This window comes from Oenanthe melanoleuca, chromosome 25 (genome assembly GCF_029582105.1).
Source record: "Oenanthe melanoleuca isolate GR-GAL-2019-014 chromosome 25, OMel1.0, whole genome shotgun sequence".
NCBI lineage: Eukaryota > Metazoa > Chordata > Aves > Passeriformes > Muscicapidae > Oenanthe > Oenanthe melanoleuca.
Genome location: NC_079358.1, coordinates 9846430 through 9868925, shown reverse-complemented (window position 1 = coordinate 9868925; position 22496 = coordinate 9846430). Strand labels below are relative to the sequence as shown.

General features: G+C 55.8%; 2 protein-coding genes across 12 annotated transcripts; one reads left to right on the top strand and one right to left on the bottom strand.

Moving 5' to 3' along the window:
- The first annotated feature begins 10187 nt into the window (after positions 1 to 10187).
- Positions 10188 to 14251, top strand: LOC130263060 (low affinity immunoglobulin gamma Fc region receptor III-like). Of its 3 annotated transcripts, XM_056510528.1 has the most exons (7): positions 10188 to 10248; positions 10895 to 10915; positions 11004 to 11234; positions 11543 to 11797; positions 12536 to 12815; positions 13178 to 14104; positions 14183 to 14248. In XM_056510528.1, exons 1-6 carry the CDS (start codon positions 10200 to 10202, stop codon positions 13365 to 13367), a joined length of 1026 nt encoding a protein of 341 aa, XP_056366503.1. In that variant the 5' UTR covers positions 10188 to 10199; the 3' UTR covers positions 13368 to 14104; positions 14183 to 14248. The 3 variants fall into 3 exon arrangements, with proteins under 3 accessions (XP_056366503.1, XP_056366502.1, XP_056366501.1); XM_056510527.1 differs by lacking the exons at positions 10188 to 10248; positions 10895 to 10915 and having other exon boundaries at positions 10926 to 11234; positions 14186 to 14251; XM_056510526.1 differs by lacking the exons at positions 10188 to 10248; positions 10895 to 10915 and having other exon boundaries at positions 10926 to 11234.
- Positions 14252 to 16533: 2282 nt separating this feature from the next.
- LOC130263037 (low affinity immunoglobulin gamma Fc region receptor II-a-like) lies at positions 16534 to 21477 on the bottom strand. Of its 9 annotated transcripts, XM_056510486.1 has the most exons (10): positions 21392 to 21477; positions 20750 to 20770; positions 20431 to 20661; positions 19936 to 20196; positions 18997 to 19311; positions 18831 to 18917; positions 18461 to 18482; positions 18309 to 18370; positions 18203 to 18237; positions 16538 to 18006 (listed from the first exon to the last, which is right to left on the bottom strand). In XM_056510486.1, exons 1-10 carry the CDS (start codon positions 21438 to 21440, stop codon positions 17677 to 17679), a joined length of 1413 nt encoding a protein of 470 aa, XP_056366461.1. In that variant the 5' UTR covers positions 21441 to 21477; the 3' UTR covers positions 16538 to 17676. The 9 variants fall into 9 exon arrangements, with proteins under 9 accessions (XP_056366462.1, XP_056366461.1, XP_056366453.1 ...); XM_056510487.1 differs by lacking the exon at positions 19936 to 20196 and having other exon boundaries at positions 16534 to 18006; XM_056510478.1 differs by having other exon boundaries at positions 16575 to 18006; positions 18997 to 20196.
- Between the last annotated feature and the right edge of the window lie 1019 nt (positions 21478 to 22496).

Below are 22496 nucleotides of genomic sequence, written 5' to 3'. Positions count from 1 at the left end.
TTTTGTGAATCATTTTGGCGGCTGCAGCAGGACCTTCTCTTCCTGCAGGAACAGATGGGAGCGTGACAGCTCCAGGTGCACCAGCCCGAGTCCCTCTTGGACAAGAGACCTCCAATCCCACCTGCTTCAGTGCCGAAGACAGACAAGTTTGCTGGCCAAGGACAAAATGGTATGTTTATGATTTTAAAATTACTGCAGGGTGAGAGGGCTAATTGGTAAGACACAGAAGATATCCTACGCACATTGTGGGCTGAAAGGTATTGCTTGCAAGCAGAGAGGATTTGTTTGGGTTACCGGTGAAGGGATTCTGCTGTGCCATAAAGGGCATCACTAGCAAGTTCGGGGGGTGTGCTTGAGCGAATCCTGGTGTTTAATCTGCCAGTGGAAGGATTTGTTGTGCTGTAGAGGGCACCGCTAGCAATTCTGGGGGTGAGTTTGTGCAAATCCTTGTTTATTGCTGCTATTTTGGCAAGCTGTTGTTGTGGTTCTGATCGGATGTGTGTGTGTCTGTGAAGAGTGCTACATGTGATTGTCTACAATTCTGACAGCCATCATGTATTTTTTTTGAGGCAACACTACCATCTTGTGTCGAACGTTGTAGTTGCAAATAGGTTAAAAGATCATTTGAGATACAACACTACCACCTTGTGCTAAAAATTATAATTGCAATGAATTGGGAACTTTTGTGTAAAACGGGCCATTTTTTTGTTCCTAATAAACTGTTAAAAGTGGCCAGCAAAGCTCAGGCATGAGCTGCAAGTGCCCAACCATCCAGGGAAGGGCTCTCTAGACAGTTTGGGCTCCAACCAGGTGAATTTTTAGCTGAAGGAGGAGATAGGGCTATTGTCGAATAGGGAAAAGGGAGGAGAGAGAGGGTCTTTTTTAGGGGATTGTATAAGATTTGAACAAGTAATTATTTGGTTTTTGTCCTGGTATGAAGGATAGTTATCTGCCAATAAAGGCAGAAGCATCTCTTTGAAATGGAGAATGTAAACTCCCCCCCACTCCAAATTATAAATTTGAAATTAAGGGGCTCTCAGGCAAAGATATTGGAATTAGGAATAACAATTCTTTACTGGGGAAATAGAAACACAGTATTACAAAAAACAATCCCAACCCTGACAGAGTCAGAATACAACCTGACACCCCATCAGTCAGGGTGTTGGTAGCAGTCCAATCAAATGGTGGCTACAGTACCCCTGCAGTGGCAGATGTGGTTCAGGTGAAGCAGTGCTCCTGTAGAAGGGTGCAGCCTTCCTTTAAAAGTCCAGGGATGATGTAGAAAGGTCCAGTTTTCCTCTGGAATCCAGTGGAATGAAGGTATCTTGGTGTCCATAATCTCAGTTTTTATCTAGGTAGGAAAGGCTTGGCTCCTCCCCCTGGCTGGAGCATCTCCCAGTGGGATGATGTAATTTTATCAGTCATACAGTGGGACTTAATGGCTCAGCAGCAGATGATATCTTCCTGGAGGGAGGATGAGTTGTGGAAAAGATAAAGATGATTGCCCCATCTAGTCTTAAAGATGGCCCACTAGCAGATAATGTGTGCCATGGAGATAAGGAATCACTGCCACACCTGGCTTTAACAGATCGTGATAGAATACAAATTTCTGGTCACATCAACCCAACATATTATCCACCCCTTATTCTACACAATCTGTGTAATGAAACCTTACACACAGTTCTCATTTAAGATTAGGTTTTCCCTTCGGTACACAATGGGTTTCCCCATCTTTTTTGCATTACTGACCAAGTGTAACCAGGTCCTGGAGCAAAGACAATCCCATGAGAAATATGGGTTTCTCATTGCCCAGGGTGGGACTAATCCAAACATTCTTTCCTAAAATATCTTCCATGTGTACTACAGGGACTTTATTTCCATCCACTGTGTGCAAGGATTCAGGACCAGTTCGATTGATGGACCCTCAGGTGTTGTCCATCCAGGTGGCCTTTGCTAAATTTCTTTCCTAATTCTTGAAGACTCCCCCACCAAGTGCCTTCAGGGTAGTCTTGAGCAGGCTGTTGCACGGTTCAACTTTCCCGGCAGCTGGTGCATGGTAAGGGATATGATATATCCAGTCACTGCGATGTTCTCTGGCCCAGGTGTTGATAAGGCCATTCTTGAAATGAGTCCCTTTGTCTGACTCAGTTCTTTCTGACTCAGTCAGACTTGCTTTTCCAGGTCCAGGACAGTGTTCCAAGCACTGGCGTGGGCCACAGGGTAGGTCTCCAACCATCCCGTGGTGGCATCCACCATGGTCAGCACGTAGCACTTGCCTTGGCGGGTCTGAGGCAGTGTGATGTAGTCAATCTGCCAGGCCTCTCCGTACTTGTTCTTGGATCATCACCCACCATACCAGAGGGGCTTCTCCTGCTTGGCTTGCTTGACGGCAGCGCACGTGTCACAGTCATGGATAACCTGAGAAATACTGTCCATGGTTAGATCCACCCCTCGGTCTCATGCCCACTTATAGGTGGCATTTCTGCCCTGATGACCTGAGGCATCGTGGGCCCATCGAGCCAGGAAAAATTCTCCCTTGTGATCCCAATCTAAGTCTATCTTTGACACTTCTACCTGTGCAGCCTGATCTACCTGCACATTGTGTCGGTGTTCTTCATTAGCCCGACTCCTGGGAACATGGACAATCCACATGACAGACTTTTACAGGTAGCTTCTCTATGCGAGTGGCAATGTCTTTCCACTCATCAGCAGCCTAGATTTGTTTTCCTCTACGTTGCCAGTCAGCCCTTTTCCACCTCTCCAGCCAACCCCACAGAGCATTGGCTACCATCTATGAATCAGTGTAAAGGTAGAGCTTTGGCCATTTCTCTCTCTCAGCAATGTCCAATACCAGCTGAACAGCTTGGAGTTCAGCAAGTTGACTTGATCCACCTTCTCCTTCAGTAGCTTGTGCAACCTGTCATGTGGGGCTCCATACAGCTGCTTTTCACTTTCGGTTCATCCCCACGATGCGGCAGGAACCGTCGGTGAAAAGGGCATAGCATTTTTCATCTGCTGGCAGTTGGTTGTATGGTGGAGTTTCTTCGGCCCAGGTCACTTTCTTGTGATCCTCTTCATTGGTGATACCAAAAACTTCACCTTCTGGCCAGTTTGTAATTATCTCCAAAATCCCAGGACGATTCGGGTTGCCAATACAGGCGCGCTGTGTGATGAGGGCAATCCACTTGCTCCATGTGGCATCAGTGGCGTGGTGGGTAGAGGGAACCTTTCCTTTGAACATCCACCCCAGCACTGGCAGTCGGGGTGCCAGGAGAAGCTGTGCTTCCGTGCCAATCACCTCTGAAGCAGCTTGAACTCCTTCATAGGTAGCCAGGATTTCCTTCTCTGTGGGAGTGTAATTGGCTTCAGACCCTTTGTAACTTCTGCTCCAGAATCCCAGGGGTCGGCCTTGGGTCTCACCAGGCACCTTCTGCCAAAGGTTCCAGGAAAGACCATGGTTCCTGGCTGCAAAGTAAAGCACATTCTTCACTGCTGCTGCCATCCTGACTGGGCCCAGGGCTACTGCATGAGCAATCTCCTGTTTGATCTGGGCAAAGGCTCGCTGTTGTTCAGGGCCCCAGTGGAAATGGTTCTTCTTGCGGGTGACCAGGTAGAGAGGGCTCACAATCTGGCTGTACTCAGGGATGTGCATTCTCCAAGAGCCTATGGCACCTAGGAAACCTTGGGTTTCCTTCTTGCTTGTTGGTGGAGACACTGCAGTGATCTTATTGATGAACTCAGTGGGGACCTGGCACCGTCCATCTTGCCACTTCACTCCCAGGAACTGGATCTCTCGGGCAGGTCCTTTGACTTTGCTCTTTTTAATGGCAAAACCGGCTCCCAGCAAAATCTGAATGATCTTCTCTCCCTTCACAAATACCTCCATTGCCACGTTCCCCCACACAATGATGTCATCGATGTACTGCAAATGTTCTGGAGCCTCACCCTTTTCCAGTGCAGCCTGGATCAGTCCGTGGCAGATGGTGGGGCTGTGTTTCCACCCCTGGGGCAGTCGGTTCCAGGTGTACTGCACGCCCCTCCAGGTGAAAGCAAACTGAGGCCTGCACTCTGCTGCCAAAGGAATGGAGGAAAATGCATTGGCAATGTCAATGGTGGCATACCACCTTGCTGCCTTGGACTCCAGCTCGTACTGCAGCTCCAGCATGTCCGGCACGGCAGCGCTCAGCGGAGGAGTCACTTCATTCTAGGCACAATAGTCCACAGTCAGTCTCCATTCACCATCAGATTTGCTCACAGGCCAGATGGGGCTGTTGAAGGGTGAATGGGTTTTGCTGACCACCCCTTGGATCTCCAGCTCACGGATCATCTTGTGGATGGGGATCACAGCATCTCTATTCATCCGGTACTGTCGGCAGTGCACTGTCATGGTGGCAATTGGTACCTGTTGCTCTGCCACTTCCAGAAGTCCCACTGCAGATGGGTTTTCTGATAGTCCAGGCAAGGTGTTCAACTGCTTAATGCTCTCTGTCGCTACAGCAGGTATTCCAAAAGCCCACCTGAACCCCTTTGGGTCTTTGTAGTAGCCGTTCCTGAGGAAGTCTATGCCTAAAATCCGCGGTGCCCCTGGGCCAGTTACAATATGATGTTTCTGCCACCCCTTCCTTGTCAGGCTAATCTCAGCTTCCAACAAAGTGCATTCCTGTGATCCCCCTGTCACCCCAACAAGGAAACAGGTTCTTTCTCCACATGTTCTGATGATATCAGGGTGCACTGTGAACCAGTATCAACTAGCACTATACGTTTCTGTGGCTTTGATGTGCCAGGCTATCGCACCCACACTTTCCAATACTCTCTGTCATTTTCTGCCTCTCCCTGGATAGAGGCAGGGCCTCTCTAGCGCTGGTTATTACTCTTTTCCTGGGCATACATAGTGGAGGTTCCTTCCAGGGGATCTGACAGATCATCCTCCCTTCTTTAATACCCTGCACCTTTACATTGGGAGGTTGAGGCTACCTTCACTTTAGTGTGGCTCCCTCAGTTAGCATTTCCCTCCCTGAGCTGACGCACCCGTGCTGCCAGGACAGAAGTGAGTTTCCCATCCCATTTTTCCATGTCTTCCCCATGGTCTCGCAGGAAAACCCACAGGTCAGCTCATGGAGTGTACCCTCTCTCTCTAGCTGAGGGTCTAACTTTGGGGCCTGTGACTCGTACTGGCACCAAATTGATCTTCCTTATCTCCTCCCTTATCTCCTCCCTCATGTCCCTCATCTCACCTCTCAACCCTCTCATTCCCTTCACCTCCTCTTGGACCTCTTAGAGGTCCCTGGCCATGGCAGAGATGTTGGCCTGCATTGGGCCATTCATCATACTTTCAAAATTTCTGAGCTTGTTGGCAAGAGAACCCACTGTCTCTTGGTTGTTATCAGCATTGACCATTGCAATGAAGGTGGTATATTGAGATGGCTTCAGGGTTGCCAAATTCCACAGCATCTGCCCTGTGCACCTGACCTTGTCAGAGTCATTGTCATGCTGTCCATCCCTCCCAAAGATTACCTCCAATACTGCCACTTCTCTCAGCTGCTGGATCCCTTCCTCAAGAGTCTTCCAGCACATTCTACAGTGGTACTCCTGCATTCTCTCTTTGTGGACAAACCACTCTCTCACACTCATTAAAAACCGTTCCCAGAGGGAAAGGAGGCCTTGCTCCCTTATGAATATCTGGTCCACACCTGAATCCTGGGCCAAGGATCCCAAATTCCTGCCTCAGTTCCATCCAGTTGCACACCTGTTCCCGTAAGGTCCCAGACCCGGAGTAACCAAGTTGTAAAAGGCTCACGGCCTCGCCGTGCAATGTCTTTACGCAGGTTACGGAGACTATCGTATGAGAGGGACTCGGTGACGATCTCAACCTCTGGCTCCCTTGCTGGTTGTGAGGACCCTCCATTCTTATCCTTATTATCTAGGTGCTTTATTTTCATCTTAGTCTTCTTAGTTTTCACATGAACAATTGCTGCTGGCTATGATTGCCCGTGTGATCTGGCTGGAACCTGCATGGCTGTAATTTTTGTGGGTTCCACTGCAGCACCATCAGACTCTCCCTCTTTAAGACAGGGGGAGGGTTTCTCACTAGCTGGAAAAATGTACTCCTTCAGCATCTGCCCATCTCCTTCACTAGTAACCCCCCCAATGAGGGTGGTTCCTTTCTGAGGTGGGCTGTGGGGCAGGGCCAGGCTCTGGGGCAGCATCCCTATTTCCTGTGATAGGTATCAGGGTTGTTATCCAAGCCAATCTCCCCGTATCTCTGAATGTTAAATAGAACAGGTTTAAAAGGCATATCAGCAACACCAGCAACTGTATGATATCATTAGCATTTAGAGAGGATTTGAACCCTTTGAAAACTGTTGAAGTGGGCTTAAAAAACTGGGTGAAGGGTTGGGAGAAAATTTTCTCTGCCATCACCTCCTCACAGTAAGCACCATTATTGAAGTAATCCCAAAACAAAAAAAAAAAAAAAAAAAAGGGATAGCTTTCAATCCATGTGGCTGCCTTCCAGAGGAAGTTAAAAATCCATTAATTCCTCACCTTATCAACCCACAAAATGAACTGGATAACAGCTACACTAGCTTTAGTTATAGGAGCCATATTTAGATTAGGGCCTGCAAATGGGAGATAACAACTGTGACCACATGGGCCCAGAACCAGGGTAAGCTGGACAACAGGATGCCACCTAACACAAAAAAATCAGGTCACTCAAGAACTGTTATTCCTTTTCCACCCTTTCCTCTCTATGACTTCAGGCCCCACCATTGGTGCCAAAAACTGTCCTGGTTTGAAAAAGACAGGTGTGTGCAAGGGAAGAGCAGGGTCTTACCTTAAAACAGGGCCAATAAACCCCTCTGTCTGAATTAGTAAAACTTTGAAATTAAGGGGCTCTCAGGCAAAGATATGGGGATAGGAATAAGAGTTCTTTACTAGTATATCTAACAAGATAAACAAAACAACAACAGCTATGAAATTAAGAACAAACAGAACACTAACCCAGTTCCAGTCCTTCTCAGCCACAGGTGCCCTTCCCTGTGCTGCAGTTACCGGTGGTGGACAGGGGCAGGTCCCACGCAGCTGCAGGGGCGCTGGGGGTGATGGCAGCGGTGTCCCAGGTGGGAAAGGGATGGAGGAGAGACTTTGCCCACAGCGTCGGTCCCAGTGCTCCAACAGAATGTTTGGAGATAGCAAGCTGAAGAGAGAAGATGTCCAAGCAGGGCAGCAGTGCAACAACAGAAGAGGCAGTTCCTGGTGTTGGGATGGCGGAGGTCGGGGTAGCAGCAGCAGCCTTCCTGCTCTGCCTCCAAGAGCGAGCAAGTGAGCAACTGCCCCCCGCTCTCCTTTACCTGCCTGTGATCACACGGTGTTCCTGCTCCTTCCTCCCCCACGCTGCAAGAGAAACCCTGAAAAAAGAAACAGGAAGTATGCTCCTCCTCCTGTCACTAGCCATCAGTGCATCAGAAAAATTCTACAGACAGTGAGGAAAGGAAAAAAACCAATCCCCAACAAAGTGTTCGCAAGTTCTCACAGTTCAGTCAGACAAAACAATCCTTTTCCAGCCCCAGGACCAAGGACACTGCTGTAGCTTCAGGCCCAAAATGTAGAATTTATACAAAAAGTGCAAACAGCACTGAATTGGAGAGAGCAATCTGGGAAGATGGGACTGCATAACGTGGAGCTGGAATTGGACAATTAACCCAAATATATGAATGGATCAAAATTTATAAAAGTGTGAAAACTCATGACTCTGAGTCCAGCTTGGGTGTAGCTTCGGCTGGGCTGTTGTAGTGCCCAAGGTGAATTCTTGGAAGGCCTTTTAGTAAATCCCTGTTTTATTCCTTTAACTCTATCTAGAATCTGTTCAGGTCCGCCTCCTTAGGCATCAGAATGAAGGGGTACTTTAACAGTTAAATGAATTTATTTGGACTAGGAAGATGAGTATCCCGGCTGAGAACTCCTGGGATGAGACCTTGGGAAGGACGGACGGAAATCCCGGTGGGTGAAGCTGCTGACAGAGGGGGAGGTGGGACCCCCAGGAGGAGCCCCCAGCTCGGAGGGACCGGGACCCTGTGCCGGCAGCCGCGGCTGCCATGGCACTGCCAGTGCCGGCGCTGTCATGGAGTGTGGGAGGTGTGACAATGTCCCTGAGCCGACTGTCACAATGTGATGGAACTGAGGGCTGGGATGTGTCTGAGCCCATTGTGACAGCGTGCCTGAAGACACTGTCGTGACATATCGGGAGTGACTATTGCCAGGCAGCTCCCCCAGCAGCTCCTGGGACTCACGGGATGTCCTGGAGCAGATATGGGATAGAGGGCAGGGGGGTGGGTGCAGGAAGCTCCAGAAGCTGGGAAGGGCAAATCCAAGGGATGGCAGAGATGGAATTGCTGCAGCCAAGAGGAGCCCGAGGCTGCGAGAGGAACAGCTCAATCAATTCACTGAATATCTCTGATTCCAAGAGTGTTTCTCCTGTGGCAGGATTTGATGAGCGATCTCTTCTGGTGCTTGTCTCAACCCAGGAATCCTTCATTCAATTTTCTCTCACCGTTCAGATGCAAAAGACAGATAGAGACCGGTGGGTGTGGGGGCATCCGGCCACTGCCAACCACAGCAAGGCAGGAAGGAGGAGGAGGGAAGTGAACAGGTTGTTGAGCAGATTGTTATCTTTGCAGCATTTCTGGGGCTCTCAGTCCCTTGGGGACAGGCACCAAATGATCAATTGCTGCATTTCCAGACTGGTTCCCTCACAGCTGCCCCTGCAGGGGGATTTCCAGCCAGACTCACTCTGAAAACCATCAAAGGGCCTCGCAGAGCCCCTTCTTGGGCTCATACTGGCTTTTGTGCTTCTTGCAGGGCTGAGCAAACCACAGCCAGGCCTTTTTTGGCCACAGAAAGAATTCTCACTTTGCACAGCTCAAAAGCTGCCAGAATCAAAGGCAAGGGGGCAGGGGGAGCCTCAGGTCCTGGCTGCCACCTGGGGCTGGCCAGAGCAGGGCTGGCCAGTGCCCATCCCTGTGCACTGGGGCTGGGCCATGGCTGGGCCCCACACTGGGATGGCCACTGGCTTCAAGGAGCAGGAGTTTGGGAGCTCCTTCCTGCCTGGGGCTCCATTCCCCAGCTGCTCTTGCTGGCTCAGATCCTGCAGTGGACGAGTGAGAATGGAGAAGTCTGGAACCCCTAGATTCATCCTCCAGAACTGGAACCTCTTGGGAAGGATGTGTCACCCTGAGACAGGATCCCCTCAGGCAGGACCCCCCTGGATGTGCCCCCCAGGACAGAACCCACCCTGTGTGACTCTCAGCACAAACAGCCTCTTCCTTCTGCTGCCGGGGAGAGAAAGTCAAAGTGTTGGGGGGCACAGCTGGACATCCCAATTCCCCACAGTCTCACCAACCCTCTCTGCAGACCCCTCAGCCCCTTTTGTCCCTCGCTGGGGTCCACAAAACCTGTTCCCTTCCCAGGTCTTCCTCAGGCATTCTGAGCCAGGAACTGGGGGTGAAGGAGCATGGCACAAAAGTGAAGAAAATAAGGAAAACAGAGAAATAAAGAGAGGAAAAAGTCAAGGGCAGGGAAGGGCACAGAAGCAGAACTAACCAGGACCCCCATGTGATGCCTGCCCAGGAAATGAGCACTCGAGCATTGAGCCCTGGGTCACCCCAAAATCTGAGGCACCCTGTGAAAGAGCTGTGACCCACCAGCACACCCAGCCACTGCCCATCCCTGGCACCCCCATTCCCCTGGGAAGCCAACAATGGAATCCTCATTCCATATGTTCCATCGCTCTGGGACCCCCATCCCTGGGATCCATCCCATGGTCCCAAATCCCTCGAGGCCACGTTGTTCTGGGACCATCATCCCTGAGTCTGAATCCACCCAATACTCAGGAACCCCATTCCCATGGGACCCCATCCCCGGCACCCCAGTGCCCTGGACACCCATCCTTGGTGTCCACCCAAACCAAAACCCCTGCACCACCTCAGCCTCCAAATTCTGGAAACATCCTGTCCCCAACATGTCCCACAATCATCCCCATGTCCCACAAGGTCCCCACCCTGCCCCCATTCTGTCCACACCCTGCCCCCACCAAGGGCCACCTACACATAAGGTCAAGACGCCACCTCGCTTCCTGTCCCTTCATCCAAAGAGCCACCAGCCAGGGGACAGGTGGCCACAGCAGCGAGTGACAGCCAGTGCCCATGGCCGGGGACACCGGGATGGCCGGGAAGGTGGCGCTGCTCCTGTGGGGTGAGTGCCCCGGGCACGGACCTGACACCCTGGGGATGGGCCCTGGTGAGGCAGAGAGTGGTGGGGAGGGGGCACAGGGGGGCTGTGGGGTCCCCTGAGGTCCCCAAGACCAGCAGAGTCAGGGCATGGGCATGGACCCCAGTGTGACCAGAGTAGTGGGGTGGCCGTGGGGACAGGAACAGGGGGACAGGAACAGGGCAACTGGGATGTGGGGATGGGAACAGGGGGACACAGATGTGGGGACAAGGATGTGGCAAAAGGAACCTTGGGGCTGGGGCAGCTGTGGGGACAGGGACAGGGAGACAGGGATGCAGGGACAGGGACAAGGGCCACGTGTCCTATGCAGATGGGCCATTGGGACAGGTGCCATGAGAATGGGATGACGGGCACAGGGCCATGAGGATGTGGCTGTGGAGACAGGTGCTGTAGGTCTGGTGGATGTGACCTGTGCATGCATGGGGTATCCACAGTGTCCCCATGTCCTGCCTCAGCCCAGGGTGACCGAGCTGTTCTTGTCCTCAAAACCTCTATGCTACAACAACGTCCCTGTATAAACAGTTTGGGGACAGACACCACACCAGGCCCCCCAGGTGCTGCTGTCTCCACTCGGCCACCCCCACCCAGCCCTGTCCCTTCTCCCTTCCAGCCCAGACCCTCGGCCTTGCTGGTGAGTCCTCGGGGAATGCCATGTCCCCACCCCGCTGTCCCCAGCCCCGTGGTGGCCCTGGCAGGCTGGTGTCCCCTGTCACCCGCAGGTGCCCAGAGCACCCAGCTCCTGGTGGAGCCCCCCTGGACGCCGGCGGTGCTGTGGGACCGGGTGACACTGACCTGCCAGGGCTCGGGGACCGCCGGTGCCACCACCTGGTACAAGAACTTGCAGCGCTGGGGGCAGGAGGGACATGACAGCTTCACTGTCACCGAGAACGGCACCTACCAGTGTCAGAGACCTGCCAGTGGCATCAGTCCCCCCGTTGTGGTGTCAAATGGTGAGGGGGGCTCTGAAATTCTCATGGTGCCTCCCTGATTGGTCTAGGTGGGCTCCACTCTGTGGCTGGCCTCACAACCCTCTTGGGGCCAGAGCCTGTCCCCTGCACACAGAAACATCCCAGTGCATCCCAGCGCACCCCAATGTGGTGGGACCCCCGTGGGGACAGCTGTGCCACAGGGCTGCTCCTGGTGTACCTGGGGCCCTCCTGTGCATTGGACACTGAACACAGATGTCCACGGTGCCATGGGCACCCACTTTGGACCTGTCTCAGGCTCCTCAGTGTGACGGGACCCTCCTGTCCCACAGAGCCGCTGGTGCTCCAGGCGCCAGCACGGGCACTGCTGGAGGGGGACACGGTGACACTGCGCTGCCGGGGCTGGCAGGACAACCCTGTCACCAAGGTGCGATTTTACAAGGACGAGCGGGATCTAGGGGAGTCCCTCGGGGGCACCGAGCTGTCCCTCTCCCCCCTGGAGCTGCACAACAGCGGCCGATACCGCTGCGGGGGCTTGGTGGCCTCAGGAATGTCACTGTCAGCGCCGGTGACAGTGACAGTACACGGTGAGTACCCCCACGGCTGGAGCCCCTGCGAGAGACTCCTGGACTCTTTGTATCAGGGTGGACGCGAGGAACAAGACTCAGACGCTCTGTAAATGCTAAAAGCTACAGTTGCAGTTTATTATAAGGGAGTCTGCAAGGAGCTGCCCGGCACAGCCACGTGCAGATTAAAGATATAAAAAGGGGGAGAGAAAGAGAGAAGAAGGAGGGTATAGAGAGAGAGTAAAGAAGGTAAAGAGGGGAAGAGAAGAGGAAAAGAAAAGAGAGCGACTTCCCGTTTGTAACACAATAAATTTACTTCATTCATGACTATTCTAATTCCCTAAGAACCAATCCAATACAAAATACTAATTCTATAGCATTTACATATAACCTATAGGAAGTCTTACATTAGCATAGCATGTGACATTCTAAACTCTAAGATCTAATCTTTGGGTGCGGGTCAGTCTTTTGTGTCTTTTGGCCTTGCCCTCTGGCCAAAAGCATTGTTTAGTTAAGAGTGGATTGGCTTCGGTGAGCCATCCCATTGTATACCTGGTTATTCAGTAACTAGGGCTTGGTATCTCAAACGTGGCTTTCATTTCAATTTCATTCATGGTTTCTATATTCCCAGAATCTGAGCATTCATATTTGCAAGATTCCTCAGTTTCATCTTCTCCAACAAGCCCCCAATATCCTGACACCCCCAAAGCCCCTTCTCAGTGGACTCAGTCACAGACCCCACGCCCATCTCTTTCCCAGAGCTCTTCACGGTGCCGGTGCTGGAGGGTCCCCCCGAGCTCACCGAGGGGTCCCCCCTCAATCTCAGCTGCCTCAGCACCCCCAGCCCCCTGCGGCCCCCAGCCCCCCCTCCTGTACCGCTTCTACCGGGACGGGCAGTCGGTGGGGGGCCCGCAGGGGTCCCCGCAGCTCCTGGTGCCCGCCGTGGGGGTCTCCCACTCGGGGAATTACAGCTGCGAGGTGCGCTCCGAGGAGGGGGCCGTGCGGAAGAGCAGCGCCCGGCTCGGCGTCACGGTGCGCAGTGAGTGCGGGATGGGCACGGGGAGCCCCCACAGCCCTCCCAGGTCTCCCATCCCTGCTCAACCGTCTGCGTGCCGTCCTGCTTTCCCAGCTCTCTCCCTGGGTCCCCGCATTGTCTTCCCTTTTGCCTGCATCTATTGCTGTGGTCCCTCCATTGTCCACAGGTCCCACCACCCTTTTCTGGGTCACCATAATCTTCCCTTCAACGCTTTCCATATGTCCCCTCCCCGGTCTCTGACGCACCTTTTTCCTCTCTGGTTTCGCCTCCATGTATCTCTGATCCTCCCACTCCCTGCATCCTTCATTGCTTCCAGGTGTCCCCCACTCCTCCCATGTCCCCAATCCCTCCTGTGTCCCCCGCAGGGGTCCCGCTCTCGGGGGTGTCCCTGTCGGTGCAGCCCCCCGGGGGACAGGTGGCACTGGGGGACCGCCTGGTGCTGAGCTGCAAGGTGGCCGTGGGGACAGGTCCCCTGTCCTTCTCCTGGCACCGGGGGGACATGAACGCACCAATGGGCACCGGCCCTCGCCTGGAGCTGCAGCATGTTGGGTATAATGACAGCGGCCAGTACCAGTGCCGAGTCAGCGATGGGGACAATGTGGTCCAGAGCCCCGCAGTGAACGTCACTGTCCTGGGTGAGCGGGACCCTTGGGCTGGGGGTGACCCTATCCACAGCATCCCAAATTCCACACATTCCCATTCCACCTCATCCCCCCACACCATCCCCAGCCCAGCCCAGCTCACAGCCCCCACCACTGGGTGTCACAGACCAGGTGAAATGGGACTGTCTGGCTCCAGGTATCCCCGCCCAGGACATCCAAGCCATGCATGCCTAACCCAGCTGTCACATCCCCCACTGCACATCAGGTCACATTCACCCTACTGAGCGGGACCCTCCCAGAGCACTGAAACCCTTGGCACTGAAGTGATGCCCCCGTTGATGTGCCCCATGGCACCCATCAAATCCCACCCACGCCATTCCGTGCCCCCCACCAGCTGACGGCCATCCCCACCCTTGGACACAGCGTCCCTCATCCCACTTTCACCTCACCCTTATCACATCTTCATCCCCCACCCCCATGCCTCATCCATCACATGCCCTTATTCCACACCACATGATGACCCCCAGCACCATGGGGTCACTGTCCTGGGTGAAGGAGACCCTCTGTCACCAGATGCCACCATGCAGACTCCCTCATCCCCCCACACCGTGTGCCAGCCCCTCCCTCCTGGCCTCAGCCCTGTCTTTGTCCTTGCAGTGCCTGTGACACCACAGGGAAACTGGAACAGAGGTGAGACCACATGTGGTCACTGGGATTGCAGGAGCCCTGGAGTGACAGGTGACCCTGATGTGTCCCTTCTGTCCCCAGCAGTGGCCGCAGGCCTTGGTGGGTCCCTCCTCTTCCTCATCCTGCTTGTGGGTGGAGCTGTGGGCTGGCACCGGTGGAACAACATGGGTGGGTGACAATGGGGACATGGAGGCCCTGGGCAAGCTAGGGGACCACGTAAATGTGGGCTGATGGGGTGGCATCCACAGCCCCTGACAAGGGCTGCGCTGAGCGCTCAGGACCTTTGCTCACAGTCCTGAAGGATTTGGGGTGGTGTTGGAGGGCCTTGCTGGGATTTGGGGGATTCTTTCAGTGATCCTGGAGGAATTTGAAGGGTCCCTCTCCATGCCATCCCTGAGCTTCTGAGGGCTCAGGGCGTCCACAGCACTGGGGTGGTTCAGGGGTTCTGGAGGCACCAAGGAAGCTCTAGGTTGCTGGTGGAAATTGAGGGTGCAGTGGGGTTTGAGGATTCCGGAGAGGGGTCAGAACCTTGGGGACCTCACAGTTACCCCTCCTCTCTTTCCTTTGCAGCTGACAGGAAGGAGCAGGAAAGGTGAGTGGGGGGCTCAAACCATACTCTGGCCTTTGACCCCAACCCCGAAGACCTCCCATTCCCTCCCACTCATCCCCTTTATTCCCTCAGGGCCCTCCCAGAGCCCCTGGCCCCCCCAGAGGAGGGGGAGGTGCTGTACACCCACGTCGTGAGCACCAAGCAGACAGGGGGTGAGTCCAGGCTGGGACACACGCAGAGGGACACGTCACCCATGAGTGTTCCCCTGCCCAGATGCCACAGCCAGTGCCTCTCACAGTGTCCCCACGTGCCACCACACTCCAGGATCCCCAGGTGACCTACGCGGAGCTGCCAGCAACCCATGGGCGACCACGGGAATGTGGGGACATCTATGGGATTGTGCTGTGACACTCGAGGCACGGCTGGGAATTGGGGGGGCTCTGGGAGGGTGCTGGGGGCACTGAGGACACTCGAGACAGTGGGGGCTCTGGGGGCCTCTGGTTGCATTGGAGCACTGGGGGTACTGGGGGCACCCCACTGTGTGGCAGCCACACTTGTGTGTCCCCCCACTGCTCCTGTCGGTGCTCAACATTCACGGGTAGGTGGGCATAAGTGGGGGTCATGGGTGAGGCAGCACAGGGACCCCAAAGCTCCCCATGCCCCCTGAACCCCCAAGGGCTTCCTCACCCCCATTTGACTATCATGTATTGCTCCCCATTCCACATCCAAGTGCTCCCAGAACCCTCAGACACTTCACCATTCCATCACCACTCTGCCCCCCGTACCCTCAAGGGCTCCCTATTTCCGCTCCCAGTGCCTCACCATTGCTCCCAGTAGATCCAGGTGGTTCCCATGCTCTCTCCCAGTAGCCCTGTACTCCCAGTGCCTCTGCAATGCCCCTCTCAGCACTCCCAGTAAACCCACAGCTCCTCATCTCTCCTCCCAGTGCCTGGGGAACACAGGACTCATTGCCCTCTTATTGGCACCAAAATGCAGCTTTTTGGTTCAACTGATAGAGATGGTGTTTCTTCGTTCAACTCTGTCAGGCTTTAGGAATGGGATTCTCCAATTTTGGGCTGCCACTAAAAACCAGTGCTCTTGATTCCCTCCTGCCTGGTCTCAAACCCCTCCTGTGCCGTGTTCCCCACACAATGATGTCACAAAGGCCCTGGAGGCATTCCAGAGACTCCCCGTTTTCCAGGGCAGAGGGGATCAGGCCTTGGCACAGGGTGGGGTGTCAGGGACAGGAAAAGTTGGATGTCTCAAGACATTTTGGAACACCTGTGTGTGGCAGGGCTGGGTCAATCCTTGCTTCTGGTGACACAGGGCCCCGTGTGACAGTCAATCTGTCAGCCATGGCACACTGGGGACAGTGAGACACTCTGCCAAACTCAACTCCTGACTGGCCGAGTGACCAGGAGTCCCACCTTGGGAGTGGCCTTTGGTGGCCAAAAAGCTTAAAAGGCAGAGCATGAGGTGGCCAGGTGTCTGACCCTGTCTGCTCTTGGAGTGTCTGCCCCATCCATGCTGAAACCCAGTAGCTGGAAACTGTCTTGGTTTGAAACAGAAATATCTGCCAAGGAAAGCAGGAACCGTCCTGGAATGGAAAGAGGGTGCCTCCCTCAAAATGTTATAACTGTGAAAATTATGGGGCTTCCAAGTAAAAATGTAAGAAAAAGAATAGCAATTCATTACTAGGAAATTTACAAAACAGAATGGAAGAAACAACAAGACAAGAACAGAAATTTCCAAACGGCTCAGGGCCGTTTGTTCATATTTGGTGCAGTTATGGCCACGGCCAGCAGGGGGCGCTGCAGGGAGCACTCCCGGCCAGCAGGGGGCGCTGCAGGGAGCACTCCTGGCCAGCAGGGGGCGCTGCAGGGAGCACTCCCGGCCAGCAGGGGGCGCCCCGGTGCCAGCTCCAACCCCTCGGGGGCCATGGCGGCCTCGGGCGGGAGGGACGAGGCCAAATCGCTCCTTTGGCAAACTCACACTTTGCACCAATCGGTCCCGGCACCAGCACCGGCAGCGCCCGGGCAGAAGAGACGAAGGCAGCAGCTTGGATCCTGGTGCCCGGTGGCAGCGTAGCAGTGTCCCGGCCCAGGCACACACCCTGCGCAACACCCGCGACCGCTCTCCCTGATGGGAACGCAAGGAAGGCAGCGCCGAACCCCAGGCAGGTCTCAGGCCCACAGCAGCACCTCTCGTGCCTTTCCACCACAATTCCTGAAAACCCTCAGCCTTTCACTGCCTTTTCCTCCTTCAGCCCTGGCACAGCAGCTCTAGGAATGTTGAATTCCCCTGGGGTGTTGAGGAAAGCAGGTGCTCCTTGCTGACACTGCCAGGGATCCTCAGGGGCTCCTCAGCACGTTTGGAGCTGCTGCTCTTCCTGGGGCACTGCTGGTGCCGACACAGCAGCCACAGGGGGAGGACAAGGAGGAGGCAGAGGAGGAAGAGGAGGAAGAGGATGAAGGGGTGGAGGTTAGGGAGGAGGAGCAGACCGTTAACGTGCTCCTGCAATTAGACCCAGCATTCCTGAAGTTCAGTCGTGCTTTTAATTATCCCTGTGCACAAACACACGATTCTGCAATCTCTCCCAGAGATTTTGGGCTACCGGGAAAGCATTGGACTCATCTTGGGGCTCAGATTCCCCCAGCCATCCCCACAAGAAGTTTCTTTTCTGCTGGGAAGATTTTGGGGAGCTTCTCGACTTGGCCACTGCACAGGAAAGGGCTTTGGCCAGCCCTGCTCTGGCCAGCCCCAGTTGGCAGCCAGGACCTGAGGCTCCCCCCATCCCCTTGCCTTTGTTTCTCGCAGCTTTTGAGCTGCTGCAAAGGTGAGAATTCTGTCTGTGGGGGAAAAGGCCTGGCTGTGGTTTTGTCAGCCCTGCAAGAAGCACAAAACCCAGTGTGAGCCCAAGCAGTGACTCTGTGAGGGCCTTTGACGTTTTTCAAAGCAGGGCTGGCTGGAAACCCCCCCTGCAGGGGCAGCTGTGAGGGAACCAGTCCAGAAATGCAGCAATTGATCATTTGGTCCCTTTCCTTAAGGGACTGAGAGAGCCCCAAAAATCCTGCAAATCCCACAAGGATCTGCTCAACAGCCTGACGGGGACCCTCCTCCATCCTGAGCTGAGCGGGCAGAGCTGAACAAACAAGAACCATTTCTTCCAGTTTAATTCAAAATCTGAGTTTTGTGTCCAGTCGGTGGGACAAAGGTCTAGTGCCGTGTCCCAGGAGGAGGGAATGTGGAGCCCCTGGAGGTACTGGGACAACTGGGAGCACTGGAACGGGGAGCTCTGGACAGCCCCACATGGGATGCCCCACTCGTGTCCATCTCCCGGGCAGGGTGGGCAACCCTGGGAACAGAGGTGGGGAGGGGAGGATCACACGGCTGTTGCCCTCGGGCAGGGACCTCCAGTGGCCCCAGAGCCCCTCAGTGCCCCCCAGAGCCCCCAGTTCCCAGCCATGCCCCGAGTGTCACAGCACATTCCCGTAGATGTCCCCACATTCCCGCGGTCGCCCATGGGTTGCTGGCAGCTCCGCGTAGGTCACCTGGGGATCCTGGAGTGTGGTGGCACAGGGGGACACTGTGAGAGACACTGGCTGTGGCATCTGGGCAGGGGGACACTCATGGGTGATGTGTCCCAGCCCTGCTCACCTCCCATCTGCTTGGTGCTCACGACGTGGGTGTACAGCACCTCCCCATCCTCTGTGGGGGCCCTGAGGGAATAAAGGGGATGTGTGGGAGGGAATGGGAGGTCTTCGGGGTTGGGGTCAAAGGCCAGAGTGTGGTTTGAACCCCGCACTCACCTTTCCTGCTGCTTCCTGGAAGCTGCAAAGGAAAGAGGGGAGGGGTAACTGTGGGGTCCCCAGGGCCCTGACCCCTCTCAGGAATCCTCAAACCCCACTGCACCCTCAATTTCACTCAGGACCCCTGAGCATCCCTGGTGCCTTCAGACCCCTGAACACCCCCAGTGCTCTGCAGCCCCTGTGCCTACAGAACCTCAAGCCTAACAGAGAGGCTTAACTTTTAACACCCCCACAAAAACTTTGGGACCCTGGGGAAAGTCCTGAGCACTCAGCATGGCCCGAGTCATGGGCTGTGGTTGTTGCTCCATCACCCCCAAATTTAAATGGCGTCCAGCTCCCCAGGTGCCCCATTGCCCCCATTGTCACCCACTCTTGCTGTTCCACTGGTACAAGCCCACAGCTCCACCCACGAGCAGGACCAGGAAGAGGAGGGACCCACCAAAGCCTGTGGCCACTGCTGGGGACAGAAGGGACACATCAATGTCACCCCTCACTCACAGGGGTCCTGCAAGCCCAATGACCCCTGAGTTCCCCACCTGTGATCCAGTGGTGTCCAGTGGTTCCCTGTGGTGTCACCTCCAGGGCCAGCTCTGGGCTGAGTGCCTGGAACACGCGGTGCCCGTCCTGTCCCAGCTGGTTGGTGGCCACGCACTGGTAGGTGCCCGAATGTCCCACATCGACGGCACCAAGCTCCAGGAGGGGACCCTGGCCAACCTCCTGCCCATCATGCAGCCAGGTGAAGGTGACAGGGGCTGAGCCCACCTGCACCGAGCAGCGCAGGGTCACGGGGTCACCTGGGCACATCTGGAGTGCCGGGGGACCGGGGGTGATGGTGGCATTGGCCACGGGCACTGCGGGGACACGGACAGGGCTGAGGCCAAGGGAGGGGTTGGCATCCATAGTGGGGGCAGGTGGGTATGGGACGCATGGGTATGATACGAAAATGTCATGGATGGGGTCAACCACTGATGGGTGAGAGGACACAAAGAGCAATGATGGGACACAGGGCAGACGTGGGGGGACACAAGAAAGATTTCTGGGGTACAGGGATGTACCCAGGTGGGGTCCCGTGGGGGCTGTGGGAGCTCCCCGTGCCCATCCCGCACTCACTGTGCACCGTGACGCCGAGCCGGGCGCTGCTCTTCTGCACGGCCCCGCCCTCGGAGCGCACCTCGCAGCTGTAATTCCCCGAGTGGGAGACCCCCACGGCGGGCACCAGGAGCTGCGGGGACCCCTGCGGGCCGCCCACCGACTGCCCGTCCCGGTAGAAGCGGTACAGGAGGGGGGCTGGGGGCCGCAGGGGGCTGGGGGTGCTGAGGCAGCTGAGATTGAGGGGGGACCCCTCGGGAAGTTTGGGGGCACCCTCCTGTGCCAAGACAGACATAGGGTCTGGGAATATGGGAGGGGGATTTGTGACCCCAAGTCTCTGGGGAAGGGCCATGAGTGTTTTGGGGTGGCAGCTGTGAGGTGATCACCTTGCACTGGCACTGGCACCGCTGCTGACTGCTCCCACCACCCCCAGTATTTCACCCAGCCCCTGCAGTGATAGTGGCCGCTGTGGTGCAGCTGTAAAGGGGACAGTGACAGTTCAATCCCATTGTGGAGCGCCCTCAGTTCTTGTCTGTCACGGTAGAAGGACACCCTGGTGACCGAATTGTTCTGCCGGCCCCGGCAGCGCAGTGTCACCGTGTCCCCCTCCAGCAGCGCCCGCGCCGGAACCTGCAGCACCAGCCAGTCTGAGGGATAGGGGGGATTTGTCACACCGGTGTCACCGGGACCCCCGCCACTGGGCCACACCAGAGGTCGCCAATTCCATCATGGGGGTCCCCCTGCACTGGGATGCTCCGGGATGTCCCCAGAGCAGGGGACAGGGTCTGGTCACAGCAGGGGTTGACCCATGGAGCTGAGGCAACCCTGAGCCCTCGGGGTCATGGCGGGTGTCAGGGTAGGAACAACCAAACACCCCTCACCATCTGAGACTGTCACGGGGGAGCTGCGCCCTGTGCCAGGTCCGCCACATGTGTAGGTGCCACTCTCAGTGACAGTGAAGCTGTGTCGTTGCTCCTGCCCCCAGCGCTGCCCGTCCTTGTACCAGGAGGTGGCACCGGCGGTCCCCGAGCACTGGCAGGTCAGTGTCACCCGGTCCCACAGCACCGCCGGCGTCCAGGGGGGCTCCACCAGGAGCTGGGTGCTCTGGGCACCTGCGGGTGACAGGGGACACCAGCCTGCCAGGGCCACCACGGGGCTGGGGACAGCAGGGTGGGAACATGGCATCCCCTGAGGACTCACCAGCGAGGCTGAGGGTCTGGGCTGGAAGGGAGAAGGGACAGGGCTGGGTGGCCCTGCAGGGACAGCAGCAACAGGGAGACCTGGGGTAGTGCCTGTTCCCAAACTGTCCCCATGGGAACACTGGTGTAGCAGGGAGGTTTGAGGTCAGAGACACCTTGGTCACCCTGGGCTGAGGCAGGACGTGGAGACACTCTGGACACCCCATGTGTGCACAGGTCACCTCCCCCAGCCCTACAGCACCTGTCCCCACGGCCACATCCCCATGGCCCTCTGCCCGTGATCCCATTCCCATGGCACCTGTCCCCATGGCCCATCTGCATGGGACATGGCCTTTGTTCCTGTCCCTTCATCCCTGTCTCCCTGTCCCCACAGCTGCCCCAGCCCCAAGGTTCCTTTTGCCACATGCCAGTCCCCACACCTCGATCCCCCCTATTCCGATCCCCACATCCCATTTCCCCCTATTCCTGTCCCCATGGCAACCCCACGACTCTGGTCACACTGGGGTCCATGCCCATGCCCTGGGTCCGCTGGCCTCGGAGACCTCAGGGGACCCCACAGCCCCCCTTGTGCCCCCGTCCCCACCACTCTCTGCCTCACCAGGGCCCATCCCCAGGGTGTCAGGCCCGTGCCCAGGGCACTCACCCCACAGGAGCAGCGCCACCTTCCCGGCCATCCTGGTGTCCCCGGCCATGGGCACTGGCTGTCACTCGCTGCTGTGGCCACCTGTCCCCTGGCTGGCGGCTCTTCAGATGAAGGGACAGGAAGCAAGGGCAGGTCTTGTCCTTATGTGTAGGTGGCCCTTGGTGGGGGCAGGGTGGGGGAAAGGTGGAGACAGGAAAGGGATATGGGACATGTTGGGGACCATATGGGATGGTCTGCAGACATGGTAGGGGATTGGAATTCCCAGTTGTGGGGCCTCAGGGCATGTGGGGGACCTAGGATGGATGTCCATGACAATGGGTGTCCAGGGAAATTGAAGTGCCACGTCCTTGGGGATTCCTGTCCCAGAGGTGGCAAATCCTTAGCACCTCTCTTCTGGGGTTGCTGATCATTCTTATTGCCCCCATTGGGCCCTGGCACCTCTGGGGTGCCCAGAATTTAGGGGACACCTGTGATGACCTTGCCCTGATGATGGGAAATCCCAGGTACATTTGGTGCCACAGCAATCTGTGGAAATGCCTCTGTGTCCCTCAGGCTCTGATTCCCTGGTAAATCCACTGCACTCTGCCCTGAATTCCCCTGCCTGGGCACTCCCTGCTCCTGCTGGGACACCCCTGTGCCCCAGAGACACGTGTGGAGTCCCTGCTCGATATTTCCACACTTTTCCCTCTCTGCTGGTGTCCACATCCAGAACCCAAACATTCTTTCCAGGAGGTTCCAGAGGGTTGCAGGTTTTGTTCAAGGAGGAGGGTCCCATTCAGGTTGTTGAGCAGATCCTTGAGGGATTTGCAGCAGTTGTGGGGCTCTCTCAGTCCCTTGGGGACAGGCACCAAAAGATCAATTGCTGCATTTCCGGACTGGTTCCCTCACAGCTGCCCCTGCAGGGGGGTGGCTTCCAGCCAGACCTGCTCTGAAAACCATCAAAGGCCCTCGCAGAGCCACTGCATGGGCTCACACTGGCTTTTGTGCTTCTTGCAGGGCTGACAAAACCACAGCCAGGCCTTTTTTGGCCACAGAAAGAATTCTCACCTTTGCACAGCTCAAAAGCTGCGAGAATCAAAGCCAAGGGGGCGAGGGGAGCCTCAGG

Coding starts and splice junctions, on each gene's coding strand:
- LOC130263037 (XM_056510478.1), bottom strand. CDS start 21,440: ATGGCCGGGGACACCAGGATGGCCGGGAAGGTGGCGCTGCTCCTGTGG. Junction 20,662..20,749: donor CCAGACCCTCAGCCTCGCTG/GTGAGTCCTCAG, acceptor TGTCACCCGCAG/GTGCCCAGAGCACCCAGCTC. Junction 18,483..18,830: donor GTACCAGTGGAACAGCAAGA/GTGGGTGACAAT, acceptor TTTCCTTTGCAG/CTTCCAGGAAGCAGCAGGAA.
- LOC130263060 (XM_056510527.1), top strand. CDS start 10,931: ATGCCATGTCCCCACCCCGCTGTCCCCAGCCCCGTGGTGGCCCTGGCA. Junction 11,235..11,542: donor CCCCGTTGTGGTGTCAAATG/GTGAGGGGGGCT, acceptor CCTGTCCCACAG/AGCCGCTGGTGCTCCAGGCG. Junction 11,798..12,535: donor GGTGACAGTGACAGTACACG/GTGAGTACCCCC, acceptor TCTCTTTCCCAG/AGCTCTTCACGGTGCCGGTG.